Source organism: Bubalus kerabau, chromosome 1 (genome assembly GCF_029407905.1).
Source record: "Bubalus kerabau isolate K-KA32 ecotype Philippines breed swamp buffalo chromosome 1, PCC_UOA_SB_1v2, whole genome shotgun sequence".
In the NCBI taxonomy this organism is placed as follows: Eukaryota; Metazoa; Chordata; class Mammalia; order Artiodactyla; family Bovidae; genus Bubalus; species Bubalus kerabau.
The window spans coordinates 7,717,843-7,738,166 of record NC_073624.1 but is presented as its reverse complement, the minus strand read 5'-3'; the positions used below and the strand labels follow the sequence as shown (position 1 = coordinate 7,738,166).

General features: G+C 39.0%; 1 protein-coding gene across 3 annotated transcripts in view; it reads left to right on the top strand.

Annotated features, from left to right (window-relative positions):
• EP300 (E1A binding protein p300) overlaps window positions 1-20,324 on the top strand; it is a 63,658-nt gene that overhangs the window by 20,872 nt on the left and 22,462 nt on the right. For 2 of the 3 annotated variants that reach the window (XM_055566438.1, XM_055566430.1), the window contains exons 3-14: window positions 2,918-3,094; window positions 4,361-4,622; window positions 5,823-5,936; window positions 6,835-7,080; window positions 10,451-10,544; window positions 11,108-11,245; window positions 12,835-12,952; window positions 13,610-13,781; window positions 15,477-15,554; window positions 15,991-16,100; window positions 17,527-17,664; window positions 18,429-18,869. In XM_055566438.1, coding sequence (XP_055422413.1) covers window positions 2,918-3,094; window positions 4,361-4,622; window positions 5,823-5,936; window positions 6,835-7,080; window positions 10,451-10,544; window positions 11,108-11,245; window positions 12,835-12,952; window positions 13,610-13,781; window positions 15,477-15,554; window positions 15,991-16,100; window positions 17,527-17,664; window positions 18,429-18,869 — 2,088 coding nt within the window. The remainder of the gene's footprint in view (window positions 1-2,917; window positions 3,095-4,360; window positions 4,623-5,822; window positions 5,937-6,834; window positions 7,081-10,450; window positions 10,545-11,107; window positions 11,246-12,834; window positions 12,953-13,609; window positions 13,782-15,476; window positions 15,555-15,990; window positions 16,101-17,526; window positions 17,665-18,428; window positions 18,870-20,324) is intronic. The other variant, XM_055566440.1, reaches the window with a different exon arrangement.

Here is a 20,324-nt window from a genome sequence, read left to right as displayed (position 1 = left end):
GGGAATGACTGGATATAGATGTATTTATCAAATCCATTAGGTAGACCAGGTCAGAATGTAGTTTAATTTTGTTTTTATTATTTGGGGATTCATGGAGTGTGTGCATTACTGTTGATGCATGCAAGTCTTATTAAGGGATTTTGTCTCTTAAATATTCCTGAACTGTTCACGTTGTTGTGTTCTGGGCACTGGTTTTTGTTTGTCATGTGTGTTACCATTGTGTGTTTTATGTGTTCCTGTGTTCCCTAAGTTTCTGTTTTTAATGCATCAGACGCTAAGAAACAACCTGTAGAGTCAGATTTATTTTTAAAGAAAGATAAAATACTCCCCTGTGGTTCCTCTGGTTTTAGTTGCCTAGAACTGACTGTGGCTTCCTGGTCCTCTGCCTTTTCAGTTGAGGTGGAGATCTGTATCGCTGTGGTCCAGGTAGGTGGTAGGTAGTTGGACATCTGGATCACATTAGCTGAAGGGAAGGGAACAAGATGAGATAACTCACTACAGTGTAGCAGAAATTAAGTACAGTATATTCCCTTCCTGTTATACTTAGTGAGAGAGTAGAGGGGGTTGAGTAGATAGAAACGGTAGGGGTTAGGGGGTTGGTGGTGTTTATTTTCTAACACAGGCAGCAAAACTCTGAGGGAGATGGCACACAGAAAGCCTGAGGGTCTTTGTTGGTCACGGTGACCAGAAGTGTTAGGAATGAATTACTGCCATCTAACCAGCAGTTAGTGCAGTCTGTATATTTGAGACCAGGTTCTGCTAGAGTGAACTTGGAATTTCCAGGTTATGCATTGTGATTGAGGGAACAAGCAGTGTCAGGAATTGTTGAAACTTGGTGTGAGCAGTCAAGGTGATGTCTGTGTGAACAAATGTGTGAAGGACCAAATTGTACGAGGATGTACTTGATAAAGACATTATGCGTCTAAACAAGAGACGTGAAGGCATCTTACTAATTCCAGGGTTTTATTTATATAAATTGTGGACTCTTAAATGGCTTTTGTTTTACATCTACCGTGGATTTCCATGCTAATAAGAAACACAAGTGAAATCCAACTCCCCCAAGTGTAGGCGAGCACACTGTTGGAACTATGTTAGTGTAAATATCAGTACTTTAAAAGCAACATGTAGCAGCAGTGCTCCCAGCCCCATTTGGAACTACCAGAAGAAACTGAAACTTTTCACGTAAGCCTGTTTTTGTATTTGATTATCCCTACATTTTCACTGGTCAGATTCACATAGGAAATTCCAGTTATTGGAGACCAAATACGTTTTTACTCTGGCTGCATCCCACTGAGGCTGCCTGTTTTTTTATGCTTTCACCGGAACGATGCCACTTCCTCAGTCTCATTCCCTATCATCATCCCTGCCTCTTTGTGAATTTAGTATTTTATTTCCTTTACAGGGTAGCATTCAGGAGCCAAAAAATAGGGAAGGAAGGTGTGCCACTCACTGCCTAGTTATAGGGAAAGGGAAAAGCTGAAGCAGATGTTGGAGATTCAAGAAACATGATGCTCTCAGGTTTGCAAGTAAATGGGTAAGGGAGATAAGTAGTACTTCTGCCATGGAGAAGTAGTCAAGTTCTCATGAAGATGATGAAAGGTCTGGTATACCATCATTTTTTTCCCCCTTATGAGTAGAAAAAAGTGAGGACAGATGGCAAGAAAACCTGTTAGATATAGTCTACAAAAGCTGTGTTCAGGGACTTGAATTAAGACAGTGACAGTGGGCACGGATGCATGGGACTGGGTGGCTAGAGGTAGAATTTGAAGGACCCTTTGATAGATTGGATCTGTCCAAGAAAGGTGAGAAATCTGGCATGACTCCTTTAGCATCCTTAGTTTGTATCCTGAGTGCTTGCAAGTAGGCAGTGATTGACTTACACGGGGGTCTTATGTGGAAGAATAGAGTTGTGAGTTGCATCATTGTTATCAATAAAACAGTTGGCTTTTGAATAATTAATCTGTGTTCTTTAAGCTACAGTATGATGGCTCCACACAGACTTAGATAAAGACAGGGAAATACCTTTTTTAAAGCCATGCTCTGCAGCATATGGGATCTTAGTTCTCCGACCAGGGATCCAACCTGTGTGCCCTGCAGTGGAGGTGCAGATTCCTAACCACTGGACTGCCAGGGAAGTCCCCAAACTTCCTTTTTAAAGTACATAGGGATTACAGATACACTCAGATTAATTTAAGAGCCAAGGAGGCAATTTAATAAAGCAGCTAGGTCTAAGATATCAAGAAATGCAGGCTTTAAAGTTTACACGTTGTATCTAGATAATTCAGATTCAAAAAAATTTTAAATCACTGTTCTACTGTGTCCCTAAATTTAAAAAAAAGACATATCCCCCAAACTACCAGTTTTCTACCTTGTTTTTGATATTTGTTTGTTTGTTTTTTTAACCCAACCACTCCACACAGCATTTGGGATCCTAGTTCCCTGACTTCAAACCCATGCCCCCTACACGGGAAGCACAGAGTCTTAACCACTGGACAATAAGGGAAGTCCCCTCCCCCATTCCTTTTTTTTTTTTTTAAATGCTGGAATAAGCATTCAAATGCTTTGGTATATCAAGTTCTCTAATATATTTAAGGATTAGATGGTTTATTGAGTTGAATTGAATTTGTTAAGTTATAGTTTGCACATTAAATGAAAGTTATTTAGTTACTGAAAGTGGAGATGAATGGCAAAACCTGCTTAGTAGGGTAGCTAAATGAAGACACATTTTTAGTAACATCTCATGTTTACAGGAAATACCTCTAAATTCACTGTACCTCAGGCCCCTAGTCTTTTTATATACGGAGAATTTCTTTTAAAATTGTCTTTGTAAATTAGGAAGTGGAAAAGGAAAGGAAATAGTTATGTCCTGTTAGTGTGGGGAATAAGATGTAATTTCTTTTCTGTTTCTTGTTCTTAGATGGGAATGATGAACAACCCTAATCCTTACGGTTCACCATACACTCAGAATTCTGGACAGCAGATGGGAGCCAGTGGCCTTGGTCTCCAGATTCCGACAAAGTCTGTACTACCAAATAGCTTATCTCCATTTGCAATGGACAAAAAGGCAGTTCCTGGTGGAGGAATGCCCAATATGGTGGGTAGTAATCTGTCTGCAGATTTGTTTTCCATCTGACACTTGAGCAAAAGAAATGTGTTTGGGACTTCCCTGGTGGTCCTGTGGTTAAGACTCTGTGCCTCCAATGCAGGGGGCGTGGGTTCCATCCCTGGTTGGGGAACTAAGATCCCAAATGCCATGCATGCTTGGTGCAGCCAAAAGATTTTTTTTTTTAAAGAATTCTGTTAAACTTTTATGTTTTCTGTTCTGCTATAAAGCACAACACTAGGATTTAATGGGATGGTCCCTGTGATCAAGGAAGCTTATGCCTGCCTTCCATTTCACATGGTGTTTTTTTACTTGGGTATTGATCAGTAAAGGTGTTAGCTCAAACAGAAGCAAGTGGGGCTGCCACAATGAAAGTTTTGGGGTCCTGCTATATTCAACTCCTTGTATATGCAGTTCTTTCTATAGAATAGGAAAGTGGAACCTTTTTCCTCTTCAGTCAGTCATCTGGATATCTATTGATTTATATCTGGTACTGTTAGACAGAAGTAACTTCCCTCCCTCTCAAAGTTACACATTATTTTTAACAGTGACTGTTATGGAAAAATCTCCAACTCTTCTAACATTGCTGTTTTTCTAAAGTAAAACTATCTCTAGTTGTAAATGTGTCAGATAGTCCATGTTTGTATTCAAAAATTGTACTGTAGGAATTTTATTTCCTTTTCAGATATTTTAGGTTTTTTGCTTTATGTCCCATAGTCACTGAATGCCTGTATTTCAGATACTCTGCTAAGTACTGGAGACAAAAGATTAACACGTTTCTCTGTCTCCAGAAATGTCTACTTTTCTATAGGACAAAACGAATTTTGTCCAGAGTTTACAAAAACTAGTTTTTCACCCACCTGAAAGGCCCCTGCCAGGTCTTCTGAGAAGCTCTTCACTATTTCAAAACCTAACTTGAACATGCCTTTCACAACAGATTCCTTTATTTTCCCCCTCGCACTGGACTTTACCATGTCCTTCTCTTTCTTTTACTCTCTGTATGTTACACATACTTTGATTATATTACTTGTTAATATAGTAATAGTAATTTATTTTCTTGTTAAATTAAGCTTCTTGATGGCAGAAGCCATCATTTATTTATCTTAGAATCTCCTGTGTTAAAAAATTGGGTCTGGCACCTAGTAGATGACATGTTGTTAAAGGTTTTCATTGAAAATCTGCAGGTCCGTATTTATTCAGGAGGTAGCACCCAGTGACACCTAACATTGAATGTGTCTTTACTGTTGTACCCCTTAGGGCCAGCAGCAGGCCCCACCGGTCCAGCAGCCAGGCCTGGTGGCTCCGGTGGCCCAGGGGATGGGTTCTGGGGCACATACGGCTGATCCGGAGAAGCGCAAGCTCATCCAGCAGCAGCTTGTCCTCCTCCTGCACGCTCACAAGTGCCAGCGCCGGGAGCAGGCCAACGGGGAGGTGAGGCAGTGCAACCTTCCCCACTGTCGAACCATGAAGAACGTCCTAAACCACATGACACACTGCCAGTCGGGCAAGTCCTGCCAAGGTGAGTGGGCTCAGAGGTTTTTTATGCTCTGCAATCAATATTTATTTATAGTTAGAGCTGATCACATTTTCTCTCTCCTGAGACTCCTTACTGATAATGCCTTACTCTATGTTATGATAAAATTCAGTATCATTTTGTGAGTATCTAGAGATGTGGTAGTAGAGGAAGTTTTAGAGACTTCTCTTTTACAAGGGACTTTTATTTGCCCCAGCATAGCTTTAAATATTGAGAGTTTGCTGTCATGTAGGCAAATACTAAAAAGAATGTTACCCAACTTAATATAATTATAGAGCCATTAGGAATCTGTTTGTATTTTTATTGAAGCATTGTAGCTTTACGATGTTGTATTTGTTTCTGCTGTACAGCAAAGTGAACGTTACACATATTCATATATCCATTCTCTTTTAGATTCTTTTCACAGGTAAGTCATTAGAAAGTATTAAGTAAAGTTTCCTATTCTATACAGTAGATTCTTACTAGTTATCTCTTTCATAGAGTATAGTAGTATATATGTGTCCTTCCCAATCTCCCAATTTTTCCACCTCCCCTGCCCAGTAACTAGAAGGTTTTTTTTTTACATCTCTGACTCTTTTTCTGTTTTGTAAATAAGTTCATTTGTACCCTTTTTTGGGGGGAAGGTTGCACTGGGTCTTTATTGCTGCATGCAGGCTGCAGGGGCTACTCCCTGCGGTGGCTTCTCTTGTTGCGGAGCGCAGGCTGTAGGAACTCAGGCTTCAGTGGTTGCGGCTCTCGGGACCTAGAGCTCGAGGGTTCAGAAGTTGTGGCACACAGGCTTAGTTGCTCTGTGGCGTGTGGAATCTTCCTGGACCAGAGTACCCTTGCATTGGCAGGCAGATTCCTATCCACTGAGCCACCAGGGAAGCCCTGTACCACCACCACCCCCCCCCCTTTTTTTTTTAAGAGAAATCTGTGTTTTAAAGATTTTTCTCACACAGTGTTGTGGTCAAAAATAGAGGCTCTGGAAATCAGACTGCTTGAGTTTGAATCCCACTTTGGGTGCTCTGTGACTTTGTTCAAATCACTTAACCAGTTTTTGCCTATTTTCTCAACTGTAAAATTTGAGGATTAATAACTACCCTTTAGGAGGTGTTAGGAACATGCATTAATAACATTTGTAGCACTCATTAGATGGTCCATAAGTTAGCTAATAATAATGTAAAAAATCATTTTTCTTATCAGTGGCACACTGTGCATCTTCTCGACAAATCATTTCCCACTGGAAGAATTGTACAAGGCATGATTGTCCTGTGTGTCTCCCCCTGAAAAATGCTGGAGATAAGAGAAATCAACAGTGTAAGTGATGGAATCTTTTGAAACTTTTATATCAAAGTATTCTTAGACTCTTCACCAGTGCAGTTTGATGAATTTAACATACTTCTTGATTGTATGAAGTTCCTGTGACTGCCAGTGCTGTCATACTAGATTATTTCCACTTATCACAAACTTCACAATAATAAGGTTAGAACTGAAGTATTTATTACTTAAAATAAGATCCAGAAAGATCATTGCTTTGACATTGGGCAGATTATTACTCTTCTCTACCTGTGATCTAAATATTTAGATAATTTGAAATTAATGTTAAAGAAAAGTTTGAGGTTATTTTTAGAAGCCTGGGGTTGATGAGCTTTTCTTAGAGAAAAAAAAAGTATCAAAAGTAGAAAGTGCAGCCACCAAGTCTCATTTAGGATTTAAAAATTTAAATCCTAAATTTAGGTTTTAGGATTGAAAGGTGGCATTTAGGATTGAAAAATAAATTTGGAACTGCATATAGCATATTTTTAAAAGGAATGAAAATCCATAAATGAGTGAGTAAATCATAGATATCCTAGTAGAGAATTAGGACTAGGAAATAGTTCACTAGGAGGAGGAAATACCCAAAAGTTCCCTATTAAATTAAGTAATGAAATAAAATACCATTTCTCTCCTGTCACGCTGTCATGCATTCTTCATGGGAACATTGATACAGCTTGTGGGGAAGGCTTTTGGGTATTTTGGATCAAAAGTTTTTCATGCCAGTGATGCCCTTTGACCAATCAGTTCTATGCTTAGAAATTTAAGGAAATAATGGGAAACAAGATGCATGTATTTCATAATTATACAACAGTATTTTTGTGTTTAAAACTCAGACATGATAGTATTTCCTGTCTCAGCATCTTTAATGTTGTAATACTCTTTCTTCTGTTTTCCCTAGCAATTTTGACTGGAGCACCAGTTGGACTTGGCAATACTAGCTCTCTAGGGGTGGGTCAACAGTCCACTCCCAGCCTAAGCACTGTCAGTCAGATTGATCCCAGCTCTATAGAAAGAGCCTATGCAGCCCTTGGACTGCCCTATCAAGTAAATCAGATGCCGACCCAGCCCCAGGTGCAAGCGAAGAATCAGCAGAACCAGCAATCTGGGCAGTCTCCCCAAGGGATGCGGCCCATGAGCAACATGAGTAAGTCTGTGTCCTCATCATGACAGAGTTGACACCAGCTGTGTGTGTGATTGCCATGTAACATGCAAGGGTAGCTCCTTGGTTTATTTTAGTCTGCGTATATGTGTATGTCTCTTTTATTCCCTCTCTGTTTGTTCCCGCATCTCCCCATCTTTTTTGTTGTTGATACATGATTAATTTTTTGAAATAACTTTTAAAAGATTATAGTGTAAAAATCCCCTTGTAATCCATGTACCAGAGGCAACAGCTATTGATGTATATCCTTCTTAATCTTGTTGTTTCTATTAGTTTCTGTTTCTAGCAATGGGATCCCAGGAGTTTTAAGACTGTTTCTTCATACAGTGTGAACATCTTTCTGTTTCTGTACCTAATGTATCCTTTTTGATGCTTCTGTAGTATTTTGTTGTATAGAACAGTCTTGTTATAGGTGGACATTTAAGTTTCCAAATTTTTTGATATTTTAAAGTATAGAAAGAAATGGTTGTGTTTGGGCTGGAAGTATTCTTTTGGATTGAGGTGTTTGATAATTGTTTATACAGATTTCAATGTATCTGGTAGCTGGAGTGATTTGCCTTTCAAATAGTTTATCAGATACACTTGTTTGCCTAACCTCGTTCTATGATAGAACAGAGGGAGGGGAAGAGTGAGCAGTGTTCTTATACCCTAATTTGAGGGTGGTTTCTATTCTATAATTATATGGGGAAAGAGATTGACCCTAAGACTATGTCTCTACTGTCAAGCAGTTAGACATCTAAGCAGTTTTGGTAAGCCCATGACTTAGTGCTTTGCTTCTTACTCTGAACTCGTTCTTGGTGATGAAGCTCTCTGTAACTAGACAGCAGTCTGCTGTGAAGTGATCTACCATGCTTTTTTGTGGGAAACTCATTTTTGCTGTTCTATTGATAGGTGTAGTAGGCTTTAGTTTTTGCACATTGTTGTTTGATTCTAAATGAGAAAGCCAAGTTGGGCACGCTACTCATAAAAATGTAAATCTTGATTTTTATTATTTTTAACTTAAGAAAGTATACACTCTCTTATAACAAGGAATGCTAACCTGTTAAAGAGTTATGGAGAGAGGAGTTTAATTTATTTGCAAGTTAGCTGCTTGGATTTTTTACCTTTCTGAGTCTTCTTTTTTTTTTTTTTTTTTTTTTTAATTTTGATCTCTTCTGTTTTTTGGGGGGGGGCAGGGTCTTCATTGCTGTACATAGATTTCCTTTAGTTGCAGCAAGCAGGGGCTACTCTTCGTTGTGGTGGGCAGCCTTCTTGCAGCGACTTCTCTTGTCACGAAGCACAGGCTCTAGGCTTGCGAGCTCAGTAGTTGTGGCGCAGGGGCTCAGTAACTGGTTGTCCCTACTTTTGAGACATCTCTAGTGTGGATGAGCAGGTAAATGAACAGAGACAAAACAGCAGGATCTCTACTGCATATTTCAGGTAATAGAAATTCTGTAGCAGAGAAGGGAAAGAGGGAGCCACTCCTGGAACTCTGCATTAGAGCTTTTCTCTGTAAGGCCCCCATGACCCTGTTTAACCACATGCTTAATCTTCTGATTACTATTGGATTCACTTAATGTATAAAGATTTTGTTGGGGCTTAGAAAAAAATATATGTTCTCCTAAGGCTTAAGATTCTCCCTAGGGCTTAAAATATTACATGTTTTCTCCTTATTAGGTGCTTTGAATTTTTCTTTTGTTCATTTTTTTTTTCTTTCTGACTTACTCGCTGTCAGTGCCAGTAGTGTTTTTATTCCTACATTTTTGTGTCTCAAGTGAATGCTCTCTTAGGGTCTTAAATACAAATCTGTGTAAAGGTATCTTTCTCAAGTTAGATTGAGCCATTACTTGCAATCAATGCCAAAGATTAAATGAACCTGGATACTTTGGAGGGAATGTCTTTTTCGTGTGCCATCAGAAGGCAGTAAAATAAGCAAATCAGTAATAGTATAATCACTCTTTTCTTTACCTTCATACTGTTACCACCAGTGAAACAAATCTGTGTTAAGGATGTGTAATTTTCTTAAAAATGAATTTTTCATAGTGACAGATAAGCCACTACCAGCAACTGCATTTCAGAGCCTGCCTTGATGCTGTTAGGAGAGTTCTGCCTAACCATTTGGGAAGCGTGATGAAAGAAGGCAATAGGATTTTTATTAGACACTGTTGAGAAATCCAGTCAATTATTTGCATTTTAGGGAGGAGTTTTGTTTTCTTATTTTTAACTAAATATATTGAAGGATATATTAATAAAACTGTTAATCAAAAAATTTTAACCACATGAAAATCTGGTTTAGTATGGTTTTCTTTGTTTTAAAGAAATAATATTCATTAAATCATTAATTTAAAAAGTAATAGGAATACATAGAGCTATTCAAGCCAGTTTGAAGGAGTAGTCAATTTAAAATGTGTAATGCAAATACTGTCTTTAATTCCCCTCTCTGGGGATCATCATCCTTAGCTTTCTTATGTTCTTACATAGATGGTGCTTATGAAAACACGTGCATGTGTTAAGTTCAGTTCCCTAAACAATTTTAGTTCTAGTTTTTTGCTTCTTTTGACACCATTACTCTTATGTTTATCCATATGTATGTGAGTATAACTGTAAGATGGAATAGCAAGTGGAAATCTAAGTTGGTGAAAATGTGTGTACATTTTTTTTTTTTTTCATTTGTTTAACGGTTACCAGATAGCTTTCCCAAGAGTGGATCAGTTTACACACCTATGAATTTTCAGAGAAATGCTTCTTTTCCCAAACCTTTCTCAACATTTTGTATTCTCAAACTTTAAGGGAATTCATAGGAATTCCCTGATGGTCTAATGATTAGGACTCCATGCTTCCACTGCAGGGGGCACAGGTTTAACCCCTGGTTCAGGGAACTAAGGTCCCCACAAGCCCAGTGGCCCCCCAAAAAAAAGTTTTTGGAATTTCATACATGAAAAAAAATTATATGTTTTTCATGTATATTTTTTAAGCCATTGTATTTCTTTTTTTATGTAAGTTCTTTTCCTCTTGTTCATGTTTTCTTACTGTGCTATAAAGGAACTTTGTGTAGTAGCCTTTATATATGTGTTGCTGATTATATTGCAAATAATTATCATGTATAATATTAGCATTTTCCCCCCCAGATTTGTCATCTGTCTCTTGATTTGGTTTATGGTGATTATTTTACTTATTACTAATTGCTGTTACATTTCTAAATATCCTTAAAACTTCTGTTTTGGGTCTTTTGAATGGACAAAAAATTTTTGTAATGTTTTATTCTAGTACTTTCATAGTTTTTCCTCTTCCTTTCTTTTTATCCTTAATTTTTGTTGTTTTTGTTATCATTTTTTGGTATTTAAAATACCGTCTCTTGCTTTTTGTTTTGATATAGGTGCTAGTCCTATGGGAGTAAATGGAGGTGTAGGGGTTCAACCGTCAAATCTTCTTTCTGACTCAATGTTGCATTCAGCCATAAATTCTCAAAAGTAAGTTTTAATCTTGTCTTGTGCCCTTTGTCAGATTTCAGACACTTGTTAGAGCTCCTTATTTGAGCTTTTTAAGTTTACTTGATTTGACAATATCCTTGATGAATGATGACAAATTATGTGTTTTCTTTAGGCTCTGTATAACCTCTTTAGAAATTATATCAATTATTTGGGGTAACTGACACCTGTACAAATACAGTAGGAAGTTAACAAATGCAGCTGCGTAAAAAGCGAGTTTGCTTTATCCCAATGCTAGCAATTAGTCCATCACCCAGTGGATTCTTGGGTAAGCTGTGTCAAAATGACAGCTTAGTCTTGTAACACAAGACTTAGTCTTTTAAACACAAGATATCAGCCACCCTTCCACACAGTGAAATGTTGTGTGTTTTAATTGTTTCCCCTCACAAGTACAAATACATATATACCATTTCCCCCAGATTTATGTGTAAATAGACGTGTCCTAGTGTATTGGCCCTATTGCAGTCATCACTGTTAGCTCTTAAATGAGAGCCTCTTTCTCCTACTACCCTTCTTTGCTAAAACTGTTTCACTCCTTTTTAAAGCCCAATGATGAGTGACAATGGCAGTGTGGCCTCTCTGGGTCCTATGCCAACAGCAGCTCAACCATCCAGTACTGGAATTCGGAAGCAATGGCATGAGGATATTACTCAGGATCTTCGAAATCATCTTGTCCACAAACTGTAAGATTGTTGGCATGTCTTATTCATAAGGAGTTACAAGGTCAATCTGCCAGGCACTTAAACACGAGAAATTACTGATTTTTCTCTAGCCTGGTTGCTACTGATACTTCTCCTGTGGCTTTCCTGCTTCTATTCTCTGCTTCTCAACTTTTTCTCCATTATTTCTTAGGTGTCTTTTAGCTTTTAACCATGTGTGAGGATTCTGTCTAGTGACATTAATCAATATATATTAAAGATTATTCATTATAATAATCATTTCCTTTACAAAGCTCATATTTTAAAAGAAAAACTAGGTTTTAACTTAGATCATTAGAATAGTAGTGGCAACACAGCCTTCTGTTATCCTTGGTAAAATTTTTATTATCTTGACAAATTGAATCTGTTTGGGTGGCCTCTCTGGTTTTCTGGTCTTCTAAATGTGTACATAGCAATTACTTGTGAAATACCTGTGCACTGTTTTTTGTGAAGTTAATGTATGCCAGGCACACTGCCTCACACTGTCTTGTTGGATGAAAGAGGCGTAAGGCATATAGAATGGTAAAATGTAATATACCCAATACCCTAAAAATAGAGCTTTGCCCTCACTAGTTACAGAGCTTATACTTCAACAAAATGCAGCACTTTTTTTTTTCTTGGAAGAATCAGGGTTTTGTTTGTTTTTTTTTTTTCCCTCTACTTAATAGAGGGATCTCCAGTTCATCCAATTTTTTTTATTACCTTGAAACAGGGTAGTCTGTCTTGTCTTCTTAGTTTATTTTTATGGTACATTAGCTTATCAGTTATACTTGAGCTTCATTTAGGAATTCTCAAATGATAGCACCAGAAATGGAATTTGACACAAAGAAAAAACAGATTATTTTTAATACAATGAATTAATAAGGAATAACCAAAACAAACTTATCTTGTGATCAAATTGTTTAGAAACTTAATAGAAACAATAGGTTATTTGGGATTGATCATCTGACTTGATGTTAACATTATATGCTTGGGAACTTTTTACTAACTCGGATTTCCGTTTATTTCTTCTCCACCTGGTGCCTTCAGGAAAGTTAGTGCCAAGCATTTTGGGGAATTGCTAGAGAGTAAAAGACATTGAATTTAGCAGAATTTTCTTTGCATTTTTGCTGCCTTCACTTCAAGTTTTTGATCTTTTAAGATTTTGTAGAGACTATTAGGTTTTATTTTACTAAGCTGAGTGCAAGAGTAGAAGGATCTTAAGGCTTTTGCTACGTGATGCTATAGCAAAGGTCAGGTTTTCTCACTTCCCTTTATGCAGATAGCACAGTTTTTTCTTTTCTTTTTTTTTTTTTTGCCTTACATTAGAGTAATAGGGACCAGAGTATTTCTATGGAGTCATTTCTTATATTCTGATCAGGAAAACCCTTTGATTTGATTAATACAGATACTTCTTTTGGTCAGTAATTTATGTTTGAACACATCTCAAGCCTTATTTAAAAATTTTATCCAAAGTATTCATTGTATAAAAATGAGAAAATACTAACCAGGAAAATATTTAAAATACTGTGTGTTTCTATGATGAGAAAAAAAAGCTGACGTGATATAACAGTGGTAGGATTTTATATTCCTAGCGTTCAAGCCATATTTCCCACTCCGGATCCTGCTGCTTTAAAAGACAGACGGATGGAAAACCTAGTTGCATATGCCCGGAAAGTGGAAGGGGACATGTATGAATCGGCAAACAATCGAGTGAGCATCTGTTTTTTCTATTTAAAGCAAAAGTGGACCTCTTCTGGTTGTTTATTTTTGTTCCTCTTTGTTGCATGTACACAGAACACTATACCTCAGAGGACACCCTTTAGCCATTCTGTCCTGTAATGCACTGTGGAGTTGCGATAACAAAACACTTTTCTTAAAGTGTATGTCAAGAATCTTGCATTTTTCCTCTTAATACAGCGCACTCATGTGGCACTTTATCTGGGTTGTCCTTCTGGCAGCTAAAAAGTGGTTGAGCTGTTACCATGCTCCGTGCTATTTTCACTGGAATATGGTGGTGAATCAGCTGCTTAGTATCTTCATCTCAAGTAGTATTTCTGTATCAGTTGAACTTTCTTCTCTAAATTGGCACTTCTTTAAGAAGTAGCATATTCTTGGCACATGTTGGGAATTGTACTTTGAGAAGTCATGCCTTACTGTGTAGATTCATTATATAGCAATTTTTTACTGATAATTTTAAATGTGAGCTCATATTTGGAATGATCTAAGAAAGTAGATTAGAATGCTTCTTTTCCCTTTTCATTTCTGCCTTTTTTAAATGAAGCAAATATTCGCTCTTAGTTCATTTTTTCTGTTACCTGATGGTAGTTCGTCTTTTTTCCTCATCTCTACTTAACAAAATTCAAAAAGGCGGAATACTACCACCTGCTAGCTGAGAAGATCTATAAGATTCAGAAGGAACTAGAAGAAAAGCGAAGGACTAGACTACAGAAACAGAACATGCTACCAAGTGCTGCAAGTATGGTGCCAGTTATGAACACAGGGCCTAACATGGGGCAGCCACAACCAGGAATGACTTCTAGTAAGTGCTTTTTATGTATTTTTAGGAGAAACTGAAATAAACCAAATTCACTAATTTGCATTAGCTTATGTTACTATTCTAGAGCTTTCAAATGACTATTGCCTTTTCAAAGAATGTAGTTCGTTCTCTAGTAAAAACAGTAAACAGTGTATTGAAGATTCCTAGATTTGCTACTTGTCTTAACAATATGGCATCATTTTTAGTGCCAAAGGTATTCTTCTCTCATAGTGACACCTAGGAACTGATAGCCCATGGGTTTTTACTGACTTGCATGTGGTAGGCAGCCAATTGATGTAGACTCAGCAGACAAGCACCTCATTGGCTTCAGTACATCCTAAACAGTATCAGATTACTTACCTTGTCACACTTTCTTCTTGACCCAGTATGTTCATAGGCTAAGAACTGTTTAAATGATGTGTGAACGGCTATGATGGGGAAAACCTGTGGTTTTTTAAGTCGGGAAAAGCTGGCTACCTGTAAGTAGTGCCAACTGAGCCAGCAGGTACCGACTCTTAGGCCATTGGTGGATGGTGAGTGGGCTGAGAAATTGACACCCCACAGGTCTTGAAGTAGTCAGGTGGAGCGCTTTCAGCAGCCTCATGTGTTAACTGTGGTGTGCTGGATACATTTTCTCATTGGACCATGATGGTGACAAGAATTGAGAACAGCATTTCTGGCAGAGAGAGCAACATGCATGGAGGCCCCACTAGCAAGGGAAAATTGCAGGTGTATGGGTTTGGGTTGGTTTTTTTGTTTTGTTTTGTTTTGAATAGGTAGAACAATTGTTCAGAAACAAAGTCAAGATTGGGTTGAGGACAGTGCTTCAGTGCTGATAGTTTGAATTAGAGCAGTAACTACGATATAGAGACAAGTGGATAAGTTTGAGATATTTGAGTGTGGTGCAATTTACTTGACTTCTTCAGAAATTGGAGCCAAGTTTAAAGTTTGTCAGGTATTAAATTGTAGTCTGTATTTTAAAATACAAACAATGGTTCTAGTGTAGGCAGGAACAAATACTAGTGGAACTGAGTAGCCCTAAGTGCGTGTTTATGGAATGAAATCCCTCTCTTATCCCATAAACAGAAATAAATTGTAGCAGAATCCAAAAAAATTTTTTTTAACCATAAACATAACTAATGAGCAAACCAGGGGAACCAAGCAAACCACCTTTCATAACAAAGGTGATTTTAGACCATATAGATTTTAATCATTCTTAATTATTTCTGTTTTTGTATTTAAGAGGTACATGATATATAGTTCAATATAATATGTATATTATTTAAAGTCAGTGTTCACAGTGGACATGTATACATCAAAACACATTATTGGGGGTACACAATCAAAATTGGTCACTGGACAAAATCCGTGGCTCTTGTCTATAGAGATATTCTTTTTATCAGTGAAATAATCAGGCTTAATCAAATGACAGCATATTAAATACTATATTAGTCTTTTAAAATATAAGATCTTAGATCATTTCCTGTCAACAGCAAAAGCACCCTGGTTCATAAAGAAATGGACTAAAACCATTTTGGGGTATTTTCTTGTACTGCAGAAAAGCATTTTCTTCAGATTCCTCTCTGGTTCAAACCTTTATTCTTTTGATAGACTGAATTCTGTAAGTTACTACTCTTATTTAAATGGGAACACCTGGCTGAAAGGTGCATTTCTAACCATTTCTCTGTTCTGCTCTAGATGGCCCTCTCCCTGATCCATCTATGATCCGTGGCAGTGTGCCAAACCAGATGATGCCTCGGGTAACTCCACAACCTGGTAAGGTTTTTGTTTTTTAACAGAATTCCTAGTGTATTACAAGCTTAAAATGATTCCTTGATTCCTGCTGCCACTCAGCAGCAGGTATTACGATTGTCTACTTGAGAAATCAGAAAGCCTTTTAGATTAGGAGCCCAGGGAGGGGGGAAGTGGGAAGAGCAGGTTGACTGGCAGGTCTAGGAGCAAAAGATACAAATGATCACGCATTCATTCAAAAACAACTAGCCAAGATGAGGTTTATTCCATCCAAATTTGGTTGAGACCATACATTAATTAACAGTGCCTTTCTGTAGCTGTTGGGAATGAAACAGAGATTCTTTCACAGTTGGAAGCACATTCCTTTATTCGTCCTGATAAAATGACATAGAATTGTAAAGAAGAACTCTTATTCTCCAGTCACATGGTGTTCAGATTTAGTATTTTGTACTGATTACAGGTTTGAATCAGTTTGGCCAGATGAGTATGCCTCAGCCCCCTATCGGACCCCGGCAAACCTCTCCTCTTCAGCACCATGTACAGTTAGCGCAAACTGGAACACTTAACCCGGTAAGTTTGACCTCTGGGTCATCTTTTTGGCCTTTACTTGACCTTTTTAAAGTTCCTTTTCTCTGAGACAACAAATTCTAACACTTGCTTAAACAGCTAACTATATGCAATTAGTTCTTAATGCTGTTGTTTTTGGGTTTTTTTGTTTTGTTTTTGTTTTGTGTGGAATTCTGTTGTATTTAGCCCTTATCACAGACATGATTAAATGATTAAAACTAAACCATATACCACAATTAGACAGTATTCTTAATTTTCACTTACCTCTGTTTACCTATATTTGTTGTTTTTAGAAATTTATCCTATAGAAATAATTCCTGAGATACGGAAAGGATATAATTTGAAGAAAATTCATATTAAGGATGGTATATTATATAATGTGTTTTAGAAAATGGCCATAGCCTGAATGTACATTAAGGGATTCATTATGGTTAAATTATGGTACATCTGTAAATTGGAATGCTTCATAAGTGGTAATTTCAGAACTTACATGATGGCATGAAAGTTGTTTACAGCTTTAATTGGGAAAAGCATGTGTCTAAAGTATATAGGATACTGTACAGAACTCTCTCTGGATTATAATTTATATAAAATAAACACTAAAAGAAAGATTTGCTTCCAAATACTGTTTATATCTAGTCACAGTACTAAAAGCTTGTAACAGCACCCAGTCAGCACTGCCTAGAGTCTCACTCAGCTTTGAGTAGTCTGCACACTTGGACAGAGTCCTCTCTCTTCCGTAATGCCTATCTTCCCCAAACACAGAGCCTGCCCAGGGAGGAACCTGTCAAGGGTGATGGAGGGGCAGTTGTCTGGTTCTCAAGAGTGGAGAAGAGGGACTCTGAGCATCTCTTTCCTCCTTACGCAGATTCTAAACCTGTCATCCACCTTTCCATGTTGGCCCCCAGCCCTTACCCTACCTCTCAGAGTTAGTACTATCAGTCATTGGGCCTTTTTGGAATTGTCTCGCCTCTGGTCTGCTGTGTTTAATGGGGGGTTTTATTTTTCATTTTAATCTATGAGACAAGTGCCTTTCTTAGATTATGAAGTTTTGGGCCTTTGGTATCCATAATTACTCATTTTAGAGTCTTACAGCTTGTGCTTTAATAATACCTACATAAGCAAAAACCTCATGAAACTGATTTGCTCTTCTCACTTATAAAACAGTGTATAAAGACAGTTACCTCTGTACCTCGGTCTATATGCGTGTGTGTAACTTCTTTAGAGTGGGCTTTAGGGTAAGTAGTGAGGCTGTTCTCCGTTATCTTGGCATGAGTGTGTCTGCTGCTCTCATGCCACTTTCTTCTTGTTCTTCCCCACCCTCCCATAGCAGGGCCAGAGCAATTAATTGGTGATTCCAGCCTTAGTAGAATAACTAAAATGAAGCAACGTGGTGCTCTGTGTTTTGTTTTTTTGTGTGTGTGTACAGCCTATGGGCTACGGGCCTCGCATGCAGCAGCCTTCCAGCCAGAGCCAGTTTCTTCCTCAGACTCAATTCTCAACACAGGGAATGAATGTAACAAATATGCCTTTGGCTCCGTCTGGCGGTCAAGCACCAGTGTCTCAAGTATGTCTCACAGATGGTTGTTCTAAATTTGTGTAATTCTTGAAGCTTCTCTTGATGTAGGTTTTTACAGAGAAGGGCAGAAAAATTAAGCTTTTAATAAAAATAGTTATGGACATAGTATTCTGAACATGAAGTGATGACTCTGTGATACACCAGTGGTATTCCTTGCTAATAAGTAAGAAAAAAGTGACTGTGGTTTGTTTGCTTGCTCAGTTGTGTCCAATTCTTTCTGACCCCATGGACTACATCCCACCAGGTTTCTCTGGGATTTTCCAGGCAAGAATACTGGAGTGGGTTGCCATCTCCTTATCCAGGGGATCTTCCCCACCCAGGGACTGAACCTGGGTCTCCTGCATTGCAGGTGGATTCTTTACCAACTGAGCTACCAGGAAGCCCAAGTAAGAAGGAGATTAGATTTTAAAGAAAACCATTTTAGCCAGTTTTTAAAACCGTGAACTCTTTAAAAGTGGTATCTTACTGCGTGCTATGAAGCAGAAGAGAGAACTTTGGCTGAAAGAGCATTGGACAGCTAGAAAACAACATGTTCACCTGCCCATGCCCCCACAGCACCTGAGACATCCACTTAACTAAGTACTGTACTGGTTGGATTTTCCAAAGACAGGCCCCCAGTAATCGGGTTTTTGACACATTTTGAAATGGAGACACTCATTGCTGATTTCTGTTAAATGTATATAGCCTGCCTACGTAAATACTTCTTTGATTCTGTTCTGAATTGCATCTTGTTTTGTTTTTCCTTTTAACAGGCACAGATGTCCAGTTCTTCCTGTCCTGTGAACTCTCCTATAATGCCTCCTGGGTCTCAAGGGAGCCACATTCACTGTCCCCCTCTCCCTCAACCAGCTCTGCATCAGAACTCACCCTCACCCGTACCTAGTCGCACCCCCACCCCTCACCACACTCCCCCTAGCATAGGGGCTCAGCAGCCACCAGCAGCAGCAATCCCAGCCCCTGTTCCTACGCCTCCAGCCATGCCACCTGGCCCACAGTCCCAGGTTCTCCATCCGCCTCCAAGACAGACGCCTACGCCGCCACCAACACAACTTCCTCCCCAAGTGCAGCCTTCGCTTCCTGCTGCTCCCTCAGTGGACCAGGCGCAGCAGCAGCAGCCTCTGTCCCAGCAAAGCACAGCAGCCTCTGTGCCCACCCCGACGGCACCCCTGCTGCCTCCGCAGCCGGCAACTCCAGTAAGCAGAGTCTGGGCTTTCAGCAGAACCATGTCAGCTGTGCTGTAGTTTTACACTACTTCAGTGCGGTTTCTCTTTTCTTTTTTTTGCTGGGAGGTGGGTGGGGGTGGTGAGCTTGCGGGACCCTAGTTCCCTGAGCAGGCATCCAGCCTGGGCCCATGGCAGTGAGAGCGCCGAGTCCGTATCTCTGGACCTCGGGGGGTTTCCTCCGCCATGTCTGTTTGCTGTCATTTCTTCTCTCGTCGTCGCCTCCTCAGACCGGAACCTCTTACGTTTACGGACTTTTGCTGTCATACCTCACATAGAAGGACCTCAAAGATTTTGTTTAGATCTTATGTTGACCGCGGTCATGTTGTATTCAGAGGCTTGAAAGCATGTAAGGGGAGAAGAGTGACCAGACATTTAATACTACACGTGAATTTTACAGATATTTAAAGAGTCTTTTCAAACAGCCTGAACTGCTGTGCTCAAGAGCAAATGAACAAAATCACTGATTTATGAATGTCTGTGGTACTAGCCAAAGTTAGAAAATTCATGAGAAGGTGTTTCATAAGGGCCTGAAACACTCCTTGCGAAAGATGTGTTACCTGTGTAGCAGAGATCCAGATGTCCACCTGACAGTTGCATCCTTATTAACAGAACTCTGCGTGTCACTGTTCAAACTTTCTACATGATCGCTGATACTAACACTTCAGTTCTCTGTCCTGTTGGCAAACTGAGAAGTGCTGTGAGTCATCGCTACTTCTTAATACATTGTTCATGTGTGACTGGTTCATCTTAGCCTCTGATATGTAAGAAAAGGCAGGATGCAAAAAGGCATCTTTATTCTATGTAGGATAGATTCGGAAAATACTGACTTCCCATTAAGAGGTATGTTATTGGAAGACTTAAGAAAAATAGAGATTGTTAGTTATCCATTAGAATGTGATGACTCAAAATAGCTGCTCATGGTGGGTATTTATTATATTCTCCCAACTTGTACATATGAAACTTTTTCTAAGGAGAAGTTAAAACTAAAAGATTGCCCATCAGTCATTCTTATTTTCTTTCCATTTTTCTATAAACATGAGCTCCTCTGGGGCAGTCCTTTCTGAAACCTCCCTCCCAGGCACTGTCACAGAATGGTACTGGAGAAACAGTTGTTGACTCTTGTGTCTACAACCAGCCAACCGATATTTGTTAGTCCTCGGTCTCCTTTTCTTAAGCAACATTTACTTCAGGGGGGCCAACTAGGTAGAGTAAGTGAAAGCACCATGCGTGTACATGTGTGCTAAATCACTTCAGCCGTGTCTGACTCTCTGCGACCCTATGAACTGTGGCCCACCAGGCTCCTCTGTCCACGGGGATTCTCCAGGCAAGAATACTGGAGTGGGTTGCTGTGCCCTCCTCCTCCTCCAGGGCATCTTCCCCGCCCAGGGATCGAATATGTTTCCTGCATCTCCTGCATTGCAGGCA